The sequence below is a fragment of the Mastigoproctus giganteus genome, chromosome 3, assembly GCF_048544385.1.
Source record: "Mastigoproctus giganteus isolate SK-2022 chromosome 3, ASM4854438v1, whole genome shotgun sequence".
Classification (NCBI taxonomy): Eukaryota; Metazoa; Arthropoda; class Arachnida; order Uropygi; family Thelyphonidae; genus Mastigoproctus; species Mastigoproctus giganteus.
Window position 1 is genome coordinate 47,723,988 of NC_143577.1, and position 24,053 is coordinate 47,748,040.

The window sequence follows — 24,053 nt, forward strand, 5'->3', positions numbered from 1 at the left end:
TTATCAAATGAACTAATGAGTCTCGTGACAGAGAAGACAAATGCATGGGATGCATATAAATTATCAAGCGACTCAGAAGCCTATGGCAGATATAAGCTAGTCTGAAATCAGGTCACAAAGGAGGTTAGGCAGGCGAAGGAAGATTACAAGAAATCTTTGGGAAAAGATGCTAAGAAAAACAGCAAGGATTACTTTACTTATATAAACTCTAAAAGGAAGGGGATGAATCTGATTGGTCCACTTGACATAGATGGTTCCACTGTTGATGATCCTGCTCAGATAGCAAACAAACTGAATGAGTATTTTGCATCTACATTCACACAAGAGGAGTTATTAAGGTTTGAAAATGGCAGAAGGTTATCAAATTGTAGCAGGATACTTAATGATTTTGTAATAACTGAGAGAAAAGTGGAGGAGAAACTGTTGAAGTTAAACATAAGAAAGGCACCTGGGGTGGATGGGATCTATCCAGTTATATTAAAAGAGGCAGCAAAGCAACTAAGCAAACCCTTAGCCATAATTATGACAGCATCCTTGGACTCAGGGGAGGTCTACACGGACTGGAGACATGTAAATGTATCCCCAATTCACAAAGGGGATCGAAGGGTGACACGATTAATTACAGACCAATTAGTTTAACTTCTGTTCCGGGTAAAATAATGGAGTCCCTGGTTAAAGATGCATTGCAGGATCATCTAGACAATGATTGCAGCAATAATTCAGACGCAGCATGGGTTTGTTAAGGGAGAGTCTTGTCTGATAAATTTGATAGGATATTATGATGTGGTTACAAAGGAACTAAATGCAAAAAAATAATTTTGATATCATATATTTGGATTTTAGGAAAGCTTTTGCCACTGTAGCACATGGAAGACTATTGTACAAATTGGAGCAGAATGGTATTAAGGGTAAGTTGCTACAATGGATAAAAGGATGGTTGAGTGGGAGAAGACAGAGGGTGGTAATTAATGGGTGCTGCTCTTCGTGGACTAATGTTATTAGTGGAGTCCCACATGATTCGGCGTTGGGTCCTCTGTTGTTTTGTATATTTATCAATGATATTGATGAAGGTATATCAGGCTTAGTGTTGAAGTTTCTAGATGATACAAAGGTTGGCAGGGTTGTTAATGACAGTAATGGCAGTGTGCTACTGCAGCAGGATCTAGATAATTTGGGCAGATGGGCTAAGAAGTGGCAACTGAAGTTTAACCTTGACAAATGCAAAGTACTGCATATGGGTAGAAGTAACCACAGAGAAACGTACCAACTGTGTGGTACAACACTTAAGGTGGTAGATAATGAAAAAGACCTGGGAGTAATTGTGCAGTCAGGTATGAAGTTTTCTGAGCAATGCAGACAGGCTGCCAGGGAAGGTCATGGGGTTTTGTCAATGATATATAGGAATTTTGCTAGCAGGGGAAAAGGAGGTGATTGTCCCTCTGTATAAGGCAATGGTCAGGCCATGCCTTGAGTATTGCGTACAGGTCTAGTGGCCTCATTTTAGGAAGAATGTAGATTTGCTTGAGCATGTACAGAGAAGGGCAACAAGATTGGTGAGGGCAATGTTACCAAGAGAGGATTAAGTTCTGCAAATTGCGGTGGCTGGAGACTAGGCACCTGCAAGGTGATCTGATTGAGGTGTATAAGGCCTTGAATGGATTGAGCATGCTGAATTCTGATGGGATCCTTCCACTTGTTCAGATTACAAACCTAAGGGGACATAAATTCAAATTAAGAAAAGACAGATGTAGAATAGATGTGCAGAAATTTGCCTTTAGCCAGCGGGTGGTTAATTGCTGGAACAAACTTCCATCTGTCGTTGTGGAAGTTGATAGGTTAAATAAATTTAAGGGGGAACTGGACAGGCATTTGGAGGGAATGGTGTGATTTTTTTTTGGCTGATGCTGCATAAGCTCATACACTTACTTTCTTGCATCATATGCCACTACTACATTGCACAAAAAGGATAGGTGGAGCAAAACCAAGGCATGTCTGCTAGGGGCAACGGTTAATGATGTTGTAGAGGAGATATCATCTTTTAAGGACACAAAAGGTGATATTGTTGTACATGCTGGAAATAATGATATTAAGTGTATGAGACCAGCAGAATTACTTAACAAGTACAGGTCAATGTTGAAAAAAAAACCGTGAATTAGGGTTCAATTTGAAAGTGTCTGCAATTCTGCCCAGACACAATAGGAGGGAGTATATGATGAAAGCCTTTTTGATCAATTCGGCCCAGGAGAGATTGTACAAGGCTCAAGGGGTAGAATTTTTCTCAGCCTGGTCTGTGCTTTTTAACAGGAGACTGCTTCTACTGGAATGAGCAGCAGCCTGGAAAACAAGATGCAGGTGATTTCAGAGACTGCTGGGAGTCATTCCGGTACAAGAAAACACATGGGCTGTGTTAGGTAGCTAAGAATAGGACCAGGTGCATGTATACTTGCATGTACACCAATGCTAGGTGGCACACTATGGACATAGATGCTAATGCACCAAATAAATCTCCAATTAACCAACCAATCAATGCTAGGAGTTTGGTAAATAAAATTGATGAATTTGAGGTGTGGGTCAAAACTTGAAAGGCATATATTGTTGGGATAATAGAAACGTGGTGTCACACAGAGATAAGAAGCGCATAATTGCACTGCTTAACAGTTAAATGCAGTTAAGAAACTGCAAAATCTGGAAGGAAGTACAACCAGTCGACATGGCTGGACAGTGCAATGTTGACTCAGTTTGGTGTGACATAAGCACTGGGCACAAAATTGAGAGGAAGTGTGTTTTTGGCCTAATGACTCTGAGGAGTATAAAAAACTGTACAGTAAACCCCCGCTATTCGCGGTTTCGTGTATTCGCGATCTCCGATTTAATATAAAATGAAACCTAAAAAAATGTGAATTTTAAAGCGCCGTGAATATTTTCTGCCATAAATAAACATGAGCATGGCTAAAATTATCTTTCCCGGTCAAAACAGCGCTCAGTGGGTGGGGGGGGGGGGGGTGACAAAATCGCGAGCGTGGATGTTTCTCGCTAATCCTTGTTCAGTATGATTTATGCCCTTGTCATGGAAGGTTTCGTCGTTTGCTTTTAATTTATATGCTTATAAATTGAATAAATTTATAAATTGATATGCTTACAAAAATGATAAATCTACCGTTTTGCAGTGTAAAACACTTTTTCGAGTGTGTTAACGGAAGAAAGTGACTATTGTGGACAAGTTCTTTCTAACCCCTACAAAATTATGGCTACAAATAACAAGAGAAATGTGAAAATATCAAAGAAGGTGATGATGACATTAGCGAATAAAATTGAGTTATTAGATAAAATTTCTAATAGTAAAAGTGTCTCCTCAGTGGCAAAACATAAAATCAATGAGTCAACGGTAAGAAAAAAATCCGCCGTAGTGTCCGTGAAAACGCGCCAATTGCTTCAAAAATCTGCTCGTTAACTCGTGATTTTAAATTAGAAAAAAATGGAAAAAGCTTTAAATCTGTGGATAGAAGACCGAACTCAAAATAAAATTCCGTTAAGTTCACTCATCATTCGTGAAAAGGCAAAACTCCTTTATCAAAACTGGTGACAGCACTGGCGGGATAAGTTTTTTTGCTAGCAAAGGCGCTGGTTTTAAAGTTCTAATAAATATTACATTTAATATTAAATTGTTTCTTATTTCCATTTTGATGCCTTATGCTTGCATTTCACTACGTACTGTCTGTGTACATATAATACATACATAGACAAAATTTTAGACTAGTTTTTCTTATATATTTCATGCTTTGGAACGGAACCCCTTTATTACTATGGGAGTCATAACTCAGTATTTGCGTTTTCGGTATTCGCAACATTTCTCAGGAACGTAACCCCCGCGAATAGCGGGGGTTTACTGTACATGGAAATAGAGGCCAGTAAATCAATAAGACTTGTAATGGGAGATTTTGATTTCCCAGATATCGATTGGAATTTGTGAGTTGGTCACTTGATTATCAGTAGTGATTCTTCATGCATTAAGAATCTGCAGATAAAGGAACCACTAGGTGGCAGTGATCACAGTGTGCTGAAGTGGGATTTATTCAAAGAGTTAACAACCATTAGGGATGAAGGGAAGGGTTTTTGCTTTCTTAAAAGGTGACTACGGAGGTTTGAGACAGTATATAAATTCTATATGGTGGGACCAACTGATGACGTTACCAACAAAATGGGAAGCATTCAAAGAATTAATCCTGGAAGCTACTAGGCTTTTCATACAAACTAAGAAATATTGTTCAAGGTTTAGGCCTAAATGAATGTCAGATCAACTAATGAGACGTGGCAGAGAAGAAAAATGCATGGGATACATATAAATTAATGGGTGACACGGAAGCCTATGATAGATATAAGCTGTTCTGTAACAAAGTCACAAAGGAGGTTAGGTAGGCAAAGGCAGATTATGAGAAATCTTTGGCAAAGGATGCAAAGAAAAACAGCAAAGAGTTCTTTACTTATGTAAACTCTAGAAGGAAGAGGAAGAATCAGATTGGTCCACTGAATATCGATGGTTCAACCGTTGATGTAACTAACAAACTAAAATGAGTATTTTGCATCTATATTCACACATGAGGAGTTATTCAATGAGGAGAGTACCAGAAGTTTATCAAACTCTAACAGGTAGCTAAGTGATTTTGGAATAACTGAGAGCAAAGTGGAGGAGAAATTGTTGAAGATAAACATAAGGCACCTGGGGGGGATGGGATCTATCCAGTTATATTAAAGGAGGTATGCAAACCCTTAGCCGTAATTATGAGAGCTTCCTTGGACTCTGGGGAGGTACCCATGAACTGGAGATGTGCAAATCTGACCCCAATTCACAAAGGAGGATCTGACGGCAACAAGTAATTACAGACCCCTTAGTTTAACTTTTGTTCCAAGGAAATTAATGGAGGCACTGGCTAAAGAAGCACTGCAGGATCATCTAGACAATACTTCAGTTATAGCTCGGACACAGCATGATTTTTGTTAAGGGGAAGTCTTGTCTGACCAATTTGACTGGATACTATGATTTGGTCACAAAGGAACTGGATGCAGGGAATAACTTTGATATCAAATATTTGGATCTTATAAAGGCTTTTGATACTGTTGCACATTGAAGACTCCTGCTATGAATAAAGGGATGGTTAAGTGAGAGAAGAGTGGTAATCAATGGATACTACTCTTCGTGGACTAATGTCAATCCTGCCAGAGTCTTTCTTCTACTGTACCCAGCTACCTCTCTGAGGCAGTGGACAGAAATGTGGAGTCCCACTAGGGCACCTGGCACCTAAATGCTGGAGGAACAACAGACCAACGTAACCCCACACTATACTATACAAACTAACACAAATACTTACACTATCTCTGGCATTTACAGAGTTTGTACTGCATCACAAAGCATACTTTGCAGTTTGTAGAGGGGGGGGGGAATCCGTGGTGCCGCTAGACAAGAAACATGTCACTCCTTTCTGCACACACTGTAGTCCCCATATTCAAATTTTGCATCCCCAACATATCAGTAATGTTCATGCTCCTGATAGCTCTACAATGTCTGCATTTGATGGCTTGACTTTTACTTCAAGCTCATCAAATTTGTGTACCATACTTCTAGCATCAATGTACATGCAAATCTGCATTCTCCTATTTTTACTCTTAGTAACCCTAACACAGCCCATGTATTTGCTTGTTCCATAACATAAACTCCCCAAGCAGGCTTTTAAATCCCTACCACTCTGCTTTACAGCCTGCTGGATATTCAAATAGAAGCAGTGCAAGAATTTCTCCTCTGCCTGCAGCTGCTGTTAATCAAACTATGTATATATCTGAATAGATACATACATAGTTTAATTAACAATCTAGCAGTTTTCCGTTATACCTACATCAGCAAATATTCTTGCACCACTTTATTTCAGTGTATTTCATTCCTGTAAAAACAGTCTCTCCTGTGAACAAGCAGTGACCATGCTGAGAAAATGATGAGCCTTGCACAATCTCTCCAGGGCAACTGGCATTGGGAATATATCTGACATAGCTGAGTAGTGAGGCAAGAGTGCAGTAGCGCACACACTTTGAGCAGACCATGGTTCAAGCCCCTGACTGCTAAATATGGTTAATGATCATATTCATGATTTATTGTAAACTTCTCTGTCACGGTGGTCATGCCAGAGTAAGAACATTAACAATTTTTAACATGAATTTATCATCAGACATTCTCTATTTTTCCCTAAGACTAATACATATACTGTAACATATTATACCACACACAAACAGTTGACATTGCATTAGCAACATCCCCTTGTACACAGAAATGGACTGGTCTGTGATGCTATTGAAGGCTCAAAGTCAGGAATGGCTGATATAGATTATCATTTACACATGTGGTGATCAGTTTTTGAGTGTCTGCAAGGAAGAATGGGCCAGTGTATAGATCTTTCCAACTTCAAATATGGAACGATGGTTGGGACACTAAGTGCAGGTGCCAATTACTCGGCAACAGCCGAAATGGTTAAGTGTACCCCTTCTGTGGTGTTACAAGTCTATCACAACTAGCTCAACAACAACCAATAAAAGGTTACACACACTTTGGTAACTGTGATTTTCATCCTGCAGGATAGGAAGACCAAAACAGAAAATAGCAATTCACAGATTTGTGTATACTGATACCTCAGCCTTAAGTTTTATTGATACAAAAATCTAACCAACTTAATATATACACCTTTTTCTCTTAAATTCTGAAGACTACTACAATACGCTTAAAAACATTAAACTAATATTTATATTTAATTATACAGCTGAAAGAACATAAATGCAAGAAAAAAAATGTTCATTTGTAATTCTCTACATTGCTGCATTCCTGGTTTATAAGGATTGTGGAAAGCACTAACAAAGATACTGCACTGCTGCTGAGATGACCATGTGGCATCTGCTCATTTAAGCACTAGTGTGGAGGATAAGAATACTTTTCAAACAAAATAAAATCAATAAAATGATAAACAAATATGCTAATTCATTCAAATTTGTTTGTTTAACTGCTTTACATTCACATTTTACTTCCTCTGTTTGTTGGTCACAACAAACAAAGGAAGTAAAAATTAACTTGCACACTTAACTTGCATATTTTTCTTCTTATAAAAAGACTGATGCATACCATTAAGAATGATGAGATGCACAATGTGCCCATTAAGGAACACATTATACAATGCATGGATAGATATATACCCACGTGGAGTCCATGCCAAGATGTGTATGGGCTGTGTTCTGCAAAAAGTGGCCCATATTAGATATGGTGCTGCTAATGCAAAGCCAACTCGGTGTGTGTATTAGCCAAGAATACACATTCTTGAATACAAGAAGGGTACTGAAAACATTCCAGCCAACTATGCTAATCCCTCCCTAACCAATTAAGGGTATGGGGGTGGGAAGCTGATGATGAGACCTGCAATCAAGTGTTTTTTTTTTTTTTTTAAGAAATACAAGTGCATGTACAGTAGACCTTAAATAACCTTTGCATATAAGTTTGTGGGAATAAGTTAAAATTACATATTAAAAGAAATGACAATGGAGTACTTTGCTAAATTTTTACTCACCCTGATGCAGTCAATCTCTGACCATTGTGAATACGATAAGAACACCGTAAATCACTAGGAAATTTTGCCCCAACTACAGATTCAGCTTCATCTAATTCATCTTCATTTGTGCCTTCTACACATAAAAGAGTAGAGCATTTACAAAACAAATTTACACTTTTGTCTATATAAAGTTGTTACTATTAACACTGGGAAGAATAGTACTGTTTCAAGCCTTCAATGCAACTGCACTTTTGAGTTCAATAATCTTGCGACATTATTCATTACGCATATTTTTATTACACTTATGCTTTGTTAAGACCTCAGGAAAAGAAGAATGAGGTTTATAGCTTTTATATTTATATTTATTTATTTTGCTTTACGTATGAATATTTAAATCATGTAAAGACATGTGCATATATGTATTCTACTTCAAACTGTTTAATGAGCAAGTTCTTGGAATGCATGTGTGCTCATGTAGATGAATTCCCAAAATGCATGTGGGTCTATGGCAGTTATTGTTATTTCGTTTTTAGGAGCATTAGCAACTAAGGTCATATTGCTCCGGGAATATGCGGTGGTCATTTTTTCCTGACCTTTCTGCATCCTCCGTATTTGGTGGTGATGGGCTCGAACCCTGGTCCAATCAAGAAGCGTGTGCTAAGCACTGCTGCTCCTTCTCACCTGGCTACTGAAGCACCTTGTCTATGGCAGTGAATTTTTACAAATAAAAGTGGCTACAGGTAGTGAGTTTCTATGTCATTGCATTCCATGGAATAAATTTCTTTGTGGAATTTTGAAGTTTAGTAAAAATTAATACCTTATGCATAAAACTTTTTAAGTATTAATGTGTTCCTGTTTTCATTTTATTGTTCAACTAAGTGAAACTGTCAAAAATAAAAACCATAATATTTAAAAAAAAAAAAAAAAAAAAATCATGAAAAATATCATTCTTGTTTTTCAATGCAGTGACATATTCTACATCTATTTATATACCATGTGATTCAGTTTTGTATACATCAGAATTCCAAAGAATTTATTAAATTTCAGCTTTTATATGTATCTAAAACAGACAAGAATAGCTACAGGTTTTTATTCCAATTTTTAAAGCTATTTTCCTGCAACCGTTACCTCTTGAAATGCTCATTTCCTCACAAGTTGTATTTTTAAATTGAAGAGCCCTTTCTACAATTTTATTTCTTTCTTCATTAATAAATAAGTTTAAGGTATAACTTTACAACACATTTTTCCAGGCTTATTCTGACTGGAAATATTTTTGTGTAAGGTTAACTTCTTGTAGAATTTCGTGTCTGAAAGTTAAGATAACTTAGAAAAGAAAATTTACGTATGGATGATAATAAAATTTCAGTGGTCCCTCTGGTATCTATATTCTCTTGAGGTTTGCACAATGTTTGTACAGTGAAAGTTATTTTTTTCAAAATTTTTTTTTTTTTACCATATTTACAATGTGTACTCCACCTTGTCTGGGCAAATCTTTTGACTGTCATTCTTGTATATTTTTTCATTATTTGCCAATGGTGTGGAGAGACTGAAAAGAAAGAAAGGTTTTCCAAAGAAGGTTACACATGAAAAAATGCTTGCAAATGAGTGCACTCCACATAAATTTAACGAGTGGTTTGCACAGGGCATAAACAATGCTTTGGGATTAATTTCCTTGATTTTTAGATTGGACCCCATCATGAATTCCTGCCATGGTTGCTGCATTGCCATAGCCTTGATCACAGCACAGATTTATATCCAGTCCATCCTTTTCTAAATTATTTAAAATTTCTTTTGTGAGTTTGGCAGCAGTCTTTCCAACAATGGGGAAGAAGCCTAAAAATGACTCCTTTGTTTCACAACCATGTCACGTACAACATGAACATATCTAATTACTTCACACATTTGGTCAGTGTGGGATATGTCTTGTGTACTATCAAACAGAATTCCAATATATTTAGCTTGTTTTATATTATAGGCTACTATTTTTTCTCTTGCATAATTTCCTAAAATGTTAATAACTCATTTTGAATCTCTGGCAATAAATATGAAGGTTCTTTCCTATCAGATGAACTTTCAATTCTTAAAATATGTTCTTTCAAAATGAGGTCATAATTTGATAGCAACTCTATCATTTCTCTAAAATTTTTTATTTGTAGAAAATATGGATTCATCATGTCCATGAAAAGGAAGATTGTGACAAACCAGAAATAAGATTACATCTAAAGGCTGATGTAAAACATCTCTCCATTTCTTTCTTTCTTTATCCAGTACTGTCTGATGAATGTGATATAGCATCTCCAGATAAAAAGTGTAGAGTGTGTTTAGGTCTAATGGCACCAGGGGTTCCCCCCATCTCAACGTAGTCTACATTGTCGTATGTTACAGTATGCTGTAAAGACCAGAGATTTAAAAGTGTATGGATATTGTTGGGTGTAGTGTCGTGTACAGTTGTTCATCTGGTCATTTAGCTGCTGGAACCTGCTGAGACCCAACATTGCACGCATGAAGCCCCATGGAGGCAGACCAGTATTTTTAAATAAGTACTCCAGCCAACTAATTTCCTGAGATTTCAGTGGCTAGGACCTATTAAAAAAGGGGGGGGGGTTGGGTCAAGCTAAAGGAGTTTTAAGTTATTCAGTGTGGAATTAAGAATTTTGGGTGTAGGGCTAGGATAATTTTAACATGGGATGAACACTAGTGGGAAAGCTAGATGGGGGAGGGGAGACTGAAGGCTGGAAGTGGGATTGTTTGTTTGTTTGTTTGTTTGTTATTTGGTTTTTAGGAGCATTAGAAACTAAGGCCATATTGCTCCGGGGATATGCGGTGATCATTCCCTGACCTTTCCGCATCACCTGTATTTGGTGGTCATGGGCTCGAACCCCGGTCTAATCAAGAAGCATGTGCTACGCACTGCTGCTCCTGCCCACCTGGCTATGGAGGCGCTGCTGGAGGTGGGAGACAGAAGTATAAGGTCGATAGAGTAGATGACTCCAAAATCAGTGAGGCAGGCCCATGCCCAACCAGAAGGAAAGAGGGGGAGCAGAGGAGGAGAAGACAAGGGGACCATTACCTTCCCCTGCCATGGGAAAAGGGGAGAAACAGGGCCATGCAAGGGAGCACGGGTTCAGGATCGCCACATGGCATTGGCAGCAATGCTGTGTTGTTGTTATTTGGTTTTTAGGAGCATTAGCAACTAAGGCCATATTGCTCCGGAGATATGTGATAGTCATTCCCTGACTTTTCCGCATCCTCCGTATTAGGTGGTCACGAGCAATGCTGCATGGAAGTCATAGTTGGTAGAGTCCAGGTTGTTGAGCCTATTTATGACTTCCAGACCGCTATTGGCCAGGAACTTCAACCACTGTCCATTTGTAGCACCTCTATGCTCTGGTGTCTCACTGTGCCAGAGTGTAGAGCGGCAATTTACATCGGCACAGATGACAACCTTTGCATCCGCCAGTTCTGTTAAGACATGTTGTAGGTACTGGACTGCAGGTAAGATGTCTTCTCCCGGTCTGCAGTACAAGGAAACGCGTAGAAGTTGCCCAGAGAGGAGATGATGTGGGTACAGGTGGCCCATGGAGAGCAGCAGGTGGGGCAAAACAGATGGTCTACCTCGACCTAAGGCAGCATCACAAAGAAATTCCTCCTGGCCATTGACCGTATATTCCCAAAATCACCACCATGGTTCTCCCTTAGCATGCACATCGCCTACCTTCTGACAGACCATGGATCAATTAAAGGGAAACTCCACATGGAAGACCCAATCTGCCACTGTGGTTCCCCAAGATCCTGGGACCACCTAATGTGTGATTGTGAGATTTATAAGGTACTCAGATGTAATCTCATAACAAAAATACATTACCTCCCCAAGGACTGTAAGCACTAACTACTCAAGAACGAAGAAGACTACAAGGCATTTCCTCCTTCGCCCAAGATCTCTTTATACAGTGACAAACTTTACCACCAAACTGAGAAATTGCTGCTGACTGACAACCCAATAGTGGGACTGAACATCAGATCTAGACCTAAAACCAGACTTGAAGACAGAAATGACATCACAAAATGAACTGTAAAAGATTTAGCAACTTGCATTAAATGCAACTACTGGACCTGATTCCCAAAATTTGACTGCTACCAGAATCAAACTCTTCCGGACCAGACTCCTAAATTTGGACCAAACATTGCCGACTCAAAGCTCCATTGGTCATAAACCTACTACTACTATGGGACCCCATGAAGAAATTCTGAAGAAAAATATGCCCAATGACGATCGCAGTGGTGCACCACTACTTTTCTTCTTTATCCCATTCCCCTTTTTTGGTTGATGGAGCATGTCTCCAATGCTCTTGGGGATGCCTTCCCTCTCTTCCTCAAATTTTCTGTCTTCCCCTCTCTTAACTCTAAATGCCGCACTACCTTAATGGGTTTTTTTTTTTTTTTTTTTTTTTGTGGTCTTGTCAGGAAGCTCAGGTGACCCTAGCAGAAACCAGCCAGAGGTTTTTGGGACTGCCTGCCTACCTTCCAGAGGTGAGTGGCAGGTAACATGATGTCCTATCAGGGGTTCCATGGAAGAAACCAAGATTAACAACACAACCCAACACCACACTACTCTTGCAGACCTAAAACCATCTTTACATCAGCACAGATGACAATCTTTGCACCCGCCAGTTCTGTTAAGATGTGTTGTTTGAACAACACATCCGAAACTGTGCCATATGGGTGATGGTACCTGCTGAGAATAAGTAACAATAGTTTCCTATAGTGAAGTGTTACTTATTCGAAGTAGTACAATATCATGGCAACTTGCGACTAGCTTTCATTTGGAAAAAAAAAAAAATTTTTTTTCAGCAAATTAATTATCACTGGCTCATTTCAATCATCTTGAAATGAGCCTCTGACACAGAAAAAAGAAATTTATATCTCACCTATTACAGTTTCATTTACAACTAAATGATGAATAACTGACAAGTCTGGAAGATATCTATATTTAAACTGAGGAATTTTTCTTCCTGCATATGTTGTTAAGTCAGTAAATAAGAAATAACTGCATGTAATGTTTTATTATTAAATTCTTATTCCAAAAACTTTTTCTCTCTCTAAAAACCAACTTTCTAGTGCTCCTAATGATAGCATGAACATCACAGTATTACACATGTGGAAACTGTTAAGGCAAATATTTTAGCACAAGAGTGTTTAAACATTCGCAGGTAAAGTTTAATAATAAACCAAGCATTTTTAAATTTGATTAAACAGAAAAATTGATAAAGATAAAACACTATATATTTCATTAATTAATGAAAGATAGTAAATCTGTAGTTCTCGCTGAAAGAGTTCATTCACATAAAAGACAAAAGTAATACGTTTGTTCTCAAGATAAAAACTTCAGAAGAAAACAGTTCAAAAATTCTGATAAATGTACTCATTCTACAGCATTATTTAATATCTGCAATCATTTTAATGTGAATAGAAACTATTTTATTATTATAACCAGAAGCTTTTAGAAAAAATAATAAATTTAAAATCAAATAAATAAATAGAGAACATATTTTAAATGGTAGTCATGGGAACTAATCATTGCTAGATTTTTGGATTAAAACTTATACTGCCTTATTTGTCATAGGGCAACATAATATATTAGTACTGCACTTTGTTTTTACTGTGATATAAAACTGCATTCTATATAAAAAACATTGAAAATGAAATGCATTGTAAACACCAAATAAATATGCATCATTTGGCCATTATGATAGCAAACACTGTAACAAAGCAGCAAAAAAAAAAAAATTTTTTTTTTTTTGCTCACCTCATTCTATTATATGTGCAGGAAAAGTCATTCCCAATTTATGAACTTCTGCTGAGGAGTGAATGGGCTTGTAAATCAAGATGTCACTATCTGAAAGGTTTTTACTAAAATCTTTCAGGTAGTAAATCTAGGGATTAAAAATCTTCTGAAGGAGTTAGATATATGAGCAGAATTTTTGTATGCTGAATAACAGGTGTTAAAACAAAATTTTCACATGGAGGAAAGATTGTCAGTATATTGAACACACAGACACACACACTTCCTTTCCAGTTTGGCTAATTAAAATTGTGTTAAACATTTAAACATGTAAAATATTAAGCTACAATAATATTTAATTTTATTAAATAATATATATAAAAATATTTAATTTTAGACCAAAAAAACTGACTAATATAACTCAAAAGACAAAACTTTCTTTTAGACCAGAAAGTAAGGTAAAAAAGTGGCATATCACACACACCTTTTATAAAAAAACTTTTTTTTTTTTTTTAAACGGTAGTGACAAGGGGCAATCTCCTGTCACAATGAGCTATTTCACTATTTCAAATAAAATCAAGGTATGGACAAATTCATTCACTGTTCACATATAAGTGTAAAAGGGCACTAAGAGTGATGTGCTGCAGCACATAACTATATTCAAAATGCACCCAAGCAGCATGCTGTAAAGTATATGAGCAGTAATTATTAAGTGGTCAAATAATGAGAGCCTAGACTATGTATAAGTATAGTGCAAAAGCATCAATAATACATAGCCAAATCTAAATTAACAGAATTATTATTGATGCTTTTACACTATACTTATACATAGTCTAGACTTTTCCATAGCTTGAGGCTTCAGCCCTAAACACGTTATAATGAGCCATAAATGCAAAGACACATGAAATTAATGACTGTTCATTATTGGCACACTTATTGAGTACTTTGCAGATTTGGCACACAGATTTGTTTCTTGCTTGCATTAGTTGATTGTTAGTTTATGTACGTTCAAGAGTGTCATGGTTGTTGGCATTGTGTGCCACACACACACGTGCTCTTGGATTTTCATTCTAAAGTAGTAGTAGTACTAGTGGCAAATAATGCAAGAAAGAAAGGTTATATAGCATCAGCCAAAAAACATATCTGTACCCTCCAAGAATCTGTTTAGTTCTTCCTTGAATTTATTCAAACCATCCACTTCCACAACAGATGGAAGCCTATTCCAACAATCAACCATCTGCTGACTGAAGACAAACTTCTGCACGTCTGTCCTGCAACTATCCTTCCTCTTCTCTCAGCAAGAGGAAGAATGCCAGTCACATTCAGCCTGCTCAATCCCAAGGCTTTGAACACCACAATCAGATCACCCCACAAGTGCCTAGTCTCCAGATGCTGCAAATTTCAGAACTGAAGTCTTTCCAGGTAAGAGCACCCTTTTGTTCCCTTCACCAATCTGGTTGCCCTCCTCTGCACTCATTCTACATCCTCCCTAAAGCGAGGCCTCCAGACCTGTATACAATACTCAAGATGTAGTCTAATGGCCTTCTCCAAAGGAATAATCACCTTCTTATCCCTGCTAATAAAGTTTCTGTATATAATTATCCCCAGGACTTTTTCATTTTCTACTGCCCTGAGTGTAGTACCACACACTTGATAAGTTACTCTGCTTTATTTGGCAACGTTAAATTTCAACTGCCATTTTTGCAATTTTCAACCCAATCAACCATTGACCCAATTTTCCTGGATCTTGTTGCATCCTGTTTACTGCCATTAGCTACCCTGCCACCCTTTGTTTCACCTGCAAACTTTGTGATTATACCTTCATCAATATCATTATTAAATATTGAAAACAACGATGGACCCAGCACTGAACCCTGGAGAACTCCACTGACAACTGTAGTCCACGAAGAGCAGTGCCCATTGATAACTACTCTGTCTTCCACTTAACTATCCCTTTATCCATAGCAGTAACTTGCCCTTAATGGCACTTTGCTCCTATTTATACAGCAGTAAAAAAGTATTGGACAACTCAGAAATTTGTTTCACCATCTTTTAGGACAGCTTCTGGAAATTATCAGTTGTTACCATAACCTTTTTCAGCTTAATCTCAAATAAATATTGAGATTCTCGTGATTAAGTATTTCACTTTACAAAATATTGGCACGAAAATGGCTGCCATTATAACAGTGTAGGTGATTGTTGCTGAATGGTTTTCTTGAATGACTACTTGCATATCATTATTTGTGTATAACATATTTCCTACAAACAGTTGATAGGGAATAATATTTTGACATTAAGTATTAAAGCAATTCAAGATCTTTTTTAAGGTGTTTGAGTTGTAAATGTTATGAATTGAATATTATTGTAATTGATTGATGTCAACAGTAGTGAGTGAAAGGTAGTACGTAAAAAAGAAAAAAAAAAAGTTATTAATTAATACTGAGTTTGAGGAAGACTGACATACTGAAACTTTTTTTGGGATTTGTTGTTGGTTATAATAAAAAACTCCCCCAGTTTTGTTTGTTAATGAAGCTAATATATTTAATATTAACCCTATTTGTAATATCAAGGATTTGAATATCTTTTTTAAAATTTTTAGAGAATTGCTGTACATAAATTCTCTAAGCAAGAGTATAAATGTTAGGAATCCCACAGCTTGATATGAGGGTGAAGATGATAGTTTTTCATTACTTCCACCTAAGATGCTGCAATCTCAGGCAGAATTAAGGAAACTTGTGGAATTTGTGTATTTTCTAGATTTTAATCAAATGAACATTTGATGAACATAATCAATTAAAAGGTTTATGGATGTGCAGGTGTACCAATCTGCTCTCAATAAGGACACTGCTGAGGAGTTACCAACAAATTCATGAGTTGGAGTAATTTCTAATTTTGAAGTTAATACATAAAATCTCATTAATACAAACTCAGTTTACGCAAGTACTCATTTATATGAAGCATATACCATACCCCTGGGAAAGGATAGGCTTTTCTAAGTAAATATATTCGTTTATTACAAAATTTGGTTACTATGTATTATAAAGTTCTTTTTCATCCCGTGAGAAATAAATACTGTCATTTTGTATGTTTAATACAAATCTTGGCAGAGCAATCCATTGCCCCCGACCACCTGGATTCCTACTACCCGAAGGATGGCACTGACTTGTTAGAAATTAGGTTTGTGCAACCAAAAGCAGTTTATGGTAGCTACAATGTCAAGTACACTCTGAAAAACATCTTTCTGAAGGACGAGTTGTTAAATTAACAAAAGAATAAAAAGTTTTTCTAAGTTGTTTACATGCACTCCCTTGCTCTCCATGGAAATAAGGTCAGTTGCAATTGTTACCCCAGTTCAAAGGGTCTTTTGCTATCATATACAGCAATCTATTTTTTGTGCCATTTTATCTGAGCTGATGTCTTTTTCGGAACTTGTATCTTTAAATTAACTTAAAATTTGTTTGTATTAAATCTTATCTAGCAGTGTTATGGCGAAAAAATGTAGACAGACAGAATTAAGTCTGGAAATTAAACTAAAAATTATACAAGAGGCTGATAGGATGGAAAGAAGCAAAACAGACACTGCAACAGCAATGAAAAACAGGAAATGAATTCATGGGGCAAAACACAAGGAGCTTGAAACAAAACTTTGAGTGGTACCAACAAATGCGTGCATCTAATTTGCCAATATCAGGTCCGATTTTGCAAGAAAAGGCAAAATATCTAGCTCAGTAAACATGGGATTAGCTACTTCAAATGCAGCAGTGGCTGGCTCCAAAGATTTAAAGACGAATAACTTGGTTTTGCAAAATGTTTGCGGTGAGTCTGGATTAGTCGACAAAGAAAAGGCTACAGACTGGTTGTGTTCTGTACGGTCCATCCTTGAAAAATATTTTTAATCTTGACGAGACAGGTTTATTTTATAATTTGCTGCCAAACAAAACATTTGCTGTTCGAGGAGAGTCTTGCCATGGTGGAAAATTAAGTAAACACAGACTCACCGTTCTGTTATGCTGCAATTCAGATGGCAGTACAAAACTACACCCACTTGTGATTGGTAAGTTTTCCAAGCCAAGATGTTTTAAAGCAGTTAACCAACTTCCCTATGATTATGAGGCCAATAGAAGTGCTTGGCTTACGGTCAAAATTTTTCAGTCTTGGTTATCAAAATTGGACAGAAGAATGGCTTCAGAAAAAAGGAACATTTTGATGATTTTAGACTGTTGTACAGCACATTCTGCCGAGTCACTTAAGTTGACAAATATACGGCTGTTGTTTTTACCTCCCAATACCACCAGTTTAATGCAACCACTGGATCAAGGCATTATTTATAACCTCAAGGGAGCATATAGAGCCCACTTGATAAGGTACTCCAGAACATAGAAGGAGTGAACAATTTGCAGCTAAATTGGAATGTCTTGGATGCTATCCATAATCTTGTTATTGCTTGGGATAGTATTGCATCAAGTGTAATAATCAACTGCTTCAGAAAGAGTGGCTTTGGAGAAAATATCATCAAAAAACATGGTCTAAAAGACGAATGTGATAGCAACATTGAGGAATGGAGGAATTCAAAGGAGCATATGGATTTTGTTGGGGAATTTGAAGAGTTTGCGAAGGTGGATGATGAAGTTGCTACCACTGCAACACCAGAAGTGCTCAGCACCATACAAAATGATGATGCATATAGAACAAAAACTGTGCAAACAACATTGGATTCTTTCTTTAAATTAGATAATTTATTAAAAAGCTAATGGTTTGTAGGTCTCCTTTTATATTAAGATTGTAATTCTTTTTACTGTGATACTACAATATTGTATATATCAAAATATATACTGTAAAATATTTTCATTTCCATTAGTATTACTTTTCTCTTAGTTTATCTTACAAATAAAATAAAATCTTTAAGAAAAAAAAAAGTTATTCCTACTTATTGTTTTTATTGCTTTTGTTTTTGTCTCTATACTTAGATTCTGTTCCTGAACCAGCTGCTCAGGTTGCAGATATAGGGGTTGCAGTGAGGAGTATGGAAGATCTGTTGCAGGGTTTTTCTGCTTCACACACTTATGCTAATATTGCTTGTGGCAATCATCAGATTAAGAAATGGCTAGTTGGTTCTGATAAGAATGTGTTAATATTCAGAGCTTCAGATAATAGTGACCATAAAACCAGAAGAGAGGTCAAAAACTTAGTAGCAGACAGTCTGAAAACAGACTTTAAAACTGTTAAAGTTACGTCACTCAAGGCTTGCATGCAATGCAGGTGTTTTACCTGAAAAGGCATTTAAATCTGACTTAAATATTTCAACATATGACTCAGTCTTCTGCTGGGATCTCTACTGGGGTTCAAAAGAAAGGTAACCATCAGTCTTAATTATGATTTACCTAAAGGTGAAATTGTTGAATTATATTACAAAAATTTAGGGGATTAAAAGAGGAACAATGTTTAGTATTAACATTAATACTAAACATTTTGTCTCTGGCAAATGATGCAAGAAAGCAAGCTCGTACAGAATCTTCCAAAATAAAATAAAAATCCCATTTCACCTATCCATCCCCTCCATAATAGTTTGTTTAGGTCTTCCTTGAATTTAATCAAACTTTCCACAATGACAGATGGAAACTTGTTCCAGCAATCGACCACCCATTGGCTGGAGGCAAACTTCTGCATATCTATTCTGCAACCATACTTCAATTTGAATTTGTCTCCTCATGTGCATAGTCTGAGCAAGAGGAAGCATCCCACCAGCATTGGGTTCCTCAAGCCATACAAATCTTTAAAGACCTCAATCAGATCACCTTGCAGATGCATTGTCTCCAGATGCTGCAATTTGCAGAAATGAAGCCTTTCTTGGTAAGAGCACCCCTTGGTTCCCCTCACCAATTTTGTTGCCTTCTCTATACCCGTTCCAGCAGTTCTACATCCTTCCTAAAATGAGCCCTCCAAACCTGTATGCAGTAGTCAAGATGCAGCTGACCATTTCCTTATACAATGAAACATATCATACCATATGAACTGGCACATGACATATGTACTCCAATTGTGCCACTAAACCCAAACGAAAACTTATACAATAGAATAATCACCTCCTTATCCTTACTAGCAAAATTCCTGTATATCACTAACAAAACCCCATGAGTTGTCATTGCAGCCTGTCTACACTGCAAAGAGAACTTCATATCTGACTGCGCAATTACCCCTAGGTCCTTTTAATTTTTATTAAACTGGGATTACTGTTACCCATATGCAGTACCTTTCATTTGCTGATGTTAAACTTCAATTGGCATTTCTCAGCCCATCTGTCTAATTATTTCTAGATCTTGTTGCAGCAGCATACCTTCGTTACTGTCGCTAACCACCCTGCCAGCATTTGTATCATCTGCAAACTTAGACATCAAGCCTGATATACCCTCATCAATATCATTAATAAATACAAAAAAAACAGCAGTGGGCCCAGCACCTGAACCCTGTGAGTCCCTAATAATAGTCCACAAAGAGCAGAGTCTGATAACCACTCTGTCTTCTCCCACTCAATTACAAACTTAGGGGATTATGGATTTTCATTGGGTGAAGTTAATGCCACACTGCTCCAATTTTTGCAGCAGTCTTATGTGCAACAGTATCTGAAGCTTTCCTGAAATCAGAGTATATTATAACAAAATTTTTTTCGATCATGCAGCAGGCATGGTCAGTACAGATGCCCTTCAGGTCCTTGCTGGAGCACTGTCACTGGATCTGACGGTGGTTAGAACTGGCCTTCTCTACCATCTCTCCAAAGGAAAAATGACCACCTTCCTGGAATATACAACAGACTCAGCCAATAACAGAAATATGGAAAAAAGATGCCTCACTGAGCACCTCCACAATATGAGATATACCTGATGGTGTGAAGTAATTTGAATTACATCACATTTTAGGGCAAAAGCCTCAAGTTGCATAGTGAGTTAACATGCTTACACCCCCTGAAGGGGAGCCAATCAGCTCTGAAATGGTGCTGTCTAGGCGGTGGCATCTGTTGAGAATAAGTAACAATAGTCTTCTTTTTTTTTTTTTTTTTTTGATTTGGTAGTTGTTGGCGCATCGGCTTCTGTGGCCATATTGCACCTCCCAAGGTTTTTGCAGTACTTTGATCCAAGCCCGAGGCGGGAATCGAACCCGCGACCTTTGGGTTGCCGGGCAGGTACTTTACCCACTCGGCTAGCCCGGTCGGCTCAATAGTCTTCTATGGTGAAGTGTTACTTATTCAAAGTAGTGCAATATCATGGCAACTCGTTGTGAAAGTATTCACAATATATACTTAAGGATGCCAATTTATAACCACTTAAGTAGTTAGCTATGTACTGAAATGGTACAATTGCACTAACTTGTACAAAGAAGACTTAACTTGAAAAATTAAGATTTTTGATTTTTTTTTTTTTTTTTATGTAAATATGTTTAGCCTTAACATTCAAGGTGGCCACCAAATGTAATAAAAGATATGGTTTCTTTTAGAATGTATACAACTATATACCTTGTACCAATTTGTTTCTAAACTGAGCCTTGTAAATAATGCATATCAAAAATACTATTTAATCATGTCTTCAAATGGGAAGTTTTCTTCCATTTAAAGTGAGTATTATCCATCTAGAAATAAACTATTCAGACGCTTTATACTCCATGATAAACAATATTAATAAACGAGCATCACGTTACAAACCGTTTACCATTTTTTTGTTCACATGCATAATGAGTCAGAACAAGGATTACATATTAGCTTTTCTTTAACTGCTATCATGTTATATGGAGTATCTCCAATCCAGTGTCTAATTCCCAACAACCCCCCCCCCCAGCCATACTCTATTAGTCCTTACTTAACTTTATTATTGAAAAGTCCATTCATAGACACCCTGTATTTATTTTCTTCTAGTCTTGCTTATGTATACTTTGCCACATTTACACATATTTTCATATATTATATGCCTACTATTACACTTTGGGTCATATCTTTGAACCAGTTCCCCCATGGAAGAAAATTTAAAATGTGCATTGATAAACACAACAACACATATATAAGGGGAACACTAAGGAACTGGAATTGGCAGAACACATGTTAGAATGCATTCAGGCATACAATAATAGGAACTTACTGTGGTAACAGGGAAGAAAAAGTTTAAAAAAAAAATCCTTTCCTTTTACATTAAGAAATTTAGCCAGGTGACTTCAAACAGAAACAAGGAGAGAAACATAGGGAAACTGTGGAACTTTTCAACAATAAAATTAAATAGCAAGTAATGGAGCATAGTGGGGTTGCTAGGAAACCAGTGGCTGGACTGGAGGAACTGCATACAACATGTCAGCAATTAGAGAAAGGCTAATTTATGTTCTGACTCATTATGCATGTGACCAAGAACCTGGTAAAGGATTTATAATGTACTGTTCATTTATTAAAAAATTATTTATCATGGTATATGAAGTGTTTGAACAGTTTTATTTCTTGATGGATAACACAGGCAAAGAAAATGACTTATTTAAAGACAAGAATAAAGCCAAATATGGACAGTATTTATTGAAAATACAGGAGAAGTAGGCAGAGAAAGACTAGGTTGTATATTGAATTTCTTAAGGTTTGTAGGAACTACCAAGTTACACCAAAGGGAATGCAGTTGAATAATCCAATCATTATAGTAAAAAGCAAAAAGAATGTTAAGAGTGCTGAAATTAAACTTATATGAATCTCACTCAGGAAGAAAGGTAATAGTTGATCAACAGGATCAGTACCGGATGGTCTACAAAGCAATCAGCGGCATAAGGATAGATGTTTCTGGTTAAAGATCCACAATGAGTATCTAGGCAGAAAAAAAAAAAAAAAAAAAAAAAACAACAACAGGAATGCTGAACAGAAAAATGAAGACCCTCTGTATTCTTTACATGATAAGAGTTTTCAATTAAGTTGTCAATATTAATTTATAGGGTTCTCACAGCACATAAGTTAAACGTTTCAGCCCTAGGATCAAAGTTTAGCATTTCAACAAGATATTTCCCACACTGATTACATAGCAGCAATAAAAAAAAGCAGCTAACAAGAGAATGGACAAACAGGATAACGCTAATCTTATAATGGAAATGGCACACACTTTAAATAACCATAATTTAGCATTTAAACTTAACTTAACAAGAGAATAACAGATGGCATTAAAAACCTTAAAAGAGGATAATTCTATTAAGATAAAAAGACCTCTGACAAAGGTACTACTACTATCGTATTAAATAGATCACATTACATTATCAAAGTAACAGGCCATATTAAACAGCAGGAAATGTACACAAATTTAGGGACTCAACTAAAGCTAGAGAAAGGCATATCATGATGCAGCTTTCCATCCTGTTTAGTTAGGGGCTTTACTATTTGTGCTAATTAAAATTCACAAAGAGGGTAAATGTCATAAGGTCCATTGTAAGCTGTAAGTTTGGCTCAGCACAGAATTTAGCCAAATGACTTGTAAATTTTAACACAGCATTAGGAACACTTATTCACTAATTACAAGGAAATTAATCAAAGTAATTAAATAGGAATGCATAGAAAATGGAGACAGTTTAGCATATCTTGATGCATGGCAAACTTACAGCTTAATGACATGTTAACTAACATCTTGGTAGATTAAGCTATTAACATAACAGGAAAGAAAACTACTGGTTGGGAAGTAAAAGTGCCACAAATCAATAAGATATTACTTAATAGATCCCTTATACATCTCATAAAATTATATTTAGAACAAGGTTGTTTTAAGTTTGAAGGTTAAATATACAAACTTAAGACAGGCCTCAGCATAGTGAATGCATTTTCACTGATTATTGCAGATCTTTGAACTTTGAGGAGGAAGCCATATCGCGGGCCACATTAAGGCCTTCCCTATGGCTGTGTTTTATCGATGATGTGCTCATAATTTGGAAACATGAGCAGGAAGAACTACAAAAATTTACAGAAAATCTAAACAGCATTTATCAGACCATTAAATTTAATGGTTGATATTGAGGTTAATAATAGCTCACTTTTTTCGATGTCCTAGTAACTACAGAGAAAGACAGGTTATGTTCTCAGGTGTACAGAAAACTGAGATTCAGGCTGATATGTAAACTTTGCATACAATCGCCTAAATCACCTGAATAAATCTTTGAAAATTTGCAACAATGGCAAAAAAATAATGGAGGAAACCAGCAGTATTAAAATATTATGGTATAGTTCTATTAAATATGGGTATATTAATTAAAATATTATGATTAAATAATGGATAACCCAAGTAATTTAATCAAAAAACCATAGAACAATATTTAAACAACCCAACGTGCAATATAGATTATGAAAGAATGGTAACAATTCTGTACATAAAAGGTTTGATGAAAAAAGAAAAAAATCTGTAAAATATGCATGCTTGAAGTGATGAGATGGGAGGTTGGTTACAAGGTCTGAGCACAACAGAAGGCATCAGAGCAAACAGAAGGCACAGAACGCACCTAAAGAAAGACATCGAGCTTCTTGAAAGGGTGCAAAGAAGGGTAACTCGCCTGGTGAGATCGGCAAAAGGGCGTCCTTATGAAGAAAGACTTCGAATATGTGGGTTGTAGAGTTTGGAAACTAGACACCTTAGAGGAGATTTGATTGAGGTGTTTAAGGCTCTGAGAGGCATCAGTAAAATGAATGAGGACAAAATTTTCAAGAT

The 24,053-nt window shown here is 36.7% G+C and overlaps 1 protein-coding gene across 2 annotated transcripts in view; it reads right to left on the reverse strand.

Annotated features, from left to right (window-relative positions):
* LOC150087935 (F-box only protein 3-like) overlaps positions 1–24,053 on the reverse strand; it is a 210,560-nt gene that overhangs the window by 116,565 nt on the left and 69,942 nt on the right. For both annotated transcript variants that reach the window (XM_090369278.1, XM_090369277.1), the window contains exon 4: positions 7,596–7,710. In XM_090369278.1, coding sequence (XP_090225404.1) covers positions 7,596–7,710 — 115 coding nt within the window. The remainder of the gene's footprint in view (positions 1–7,595; positions 7,711–24,053) is intronic.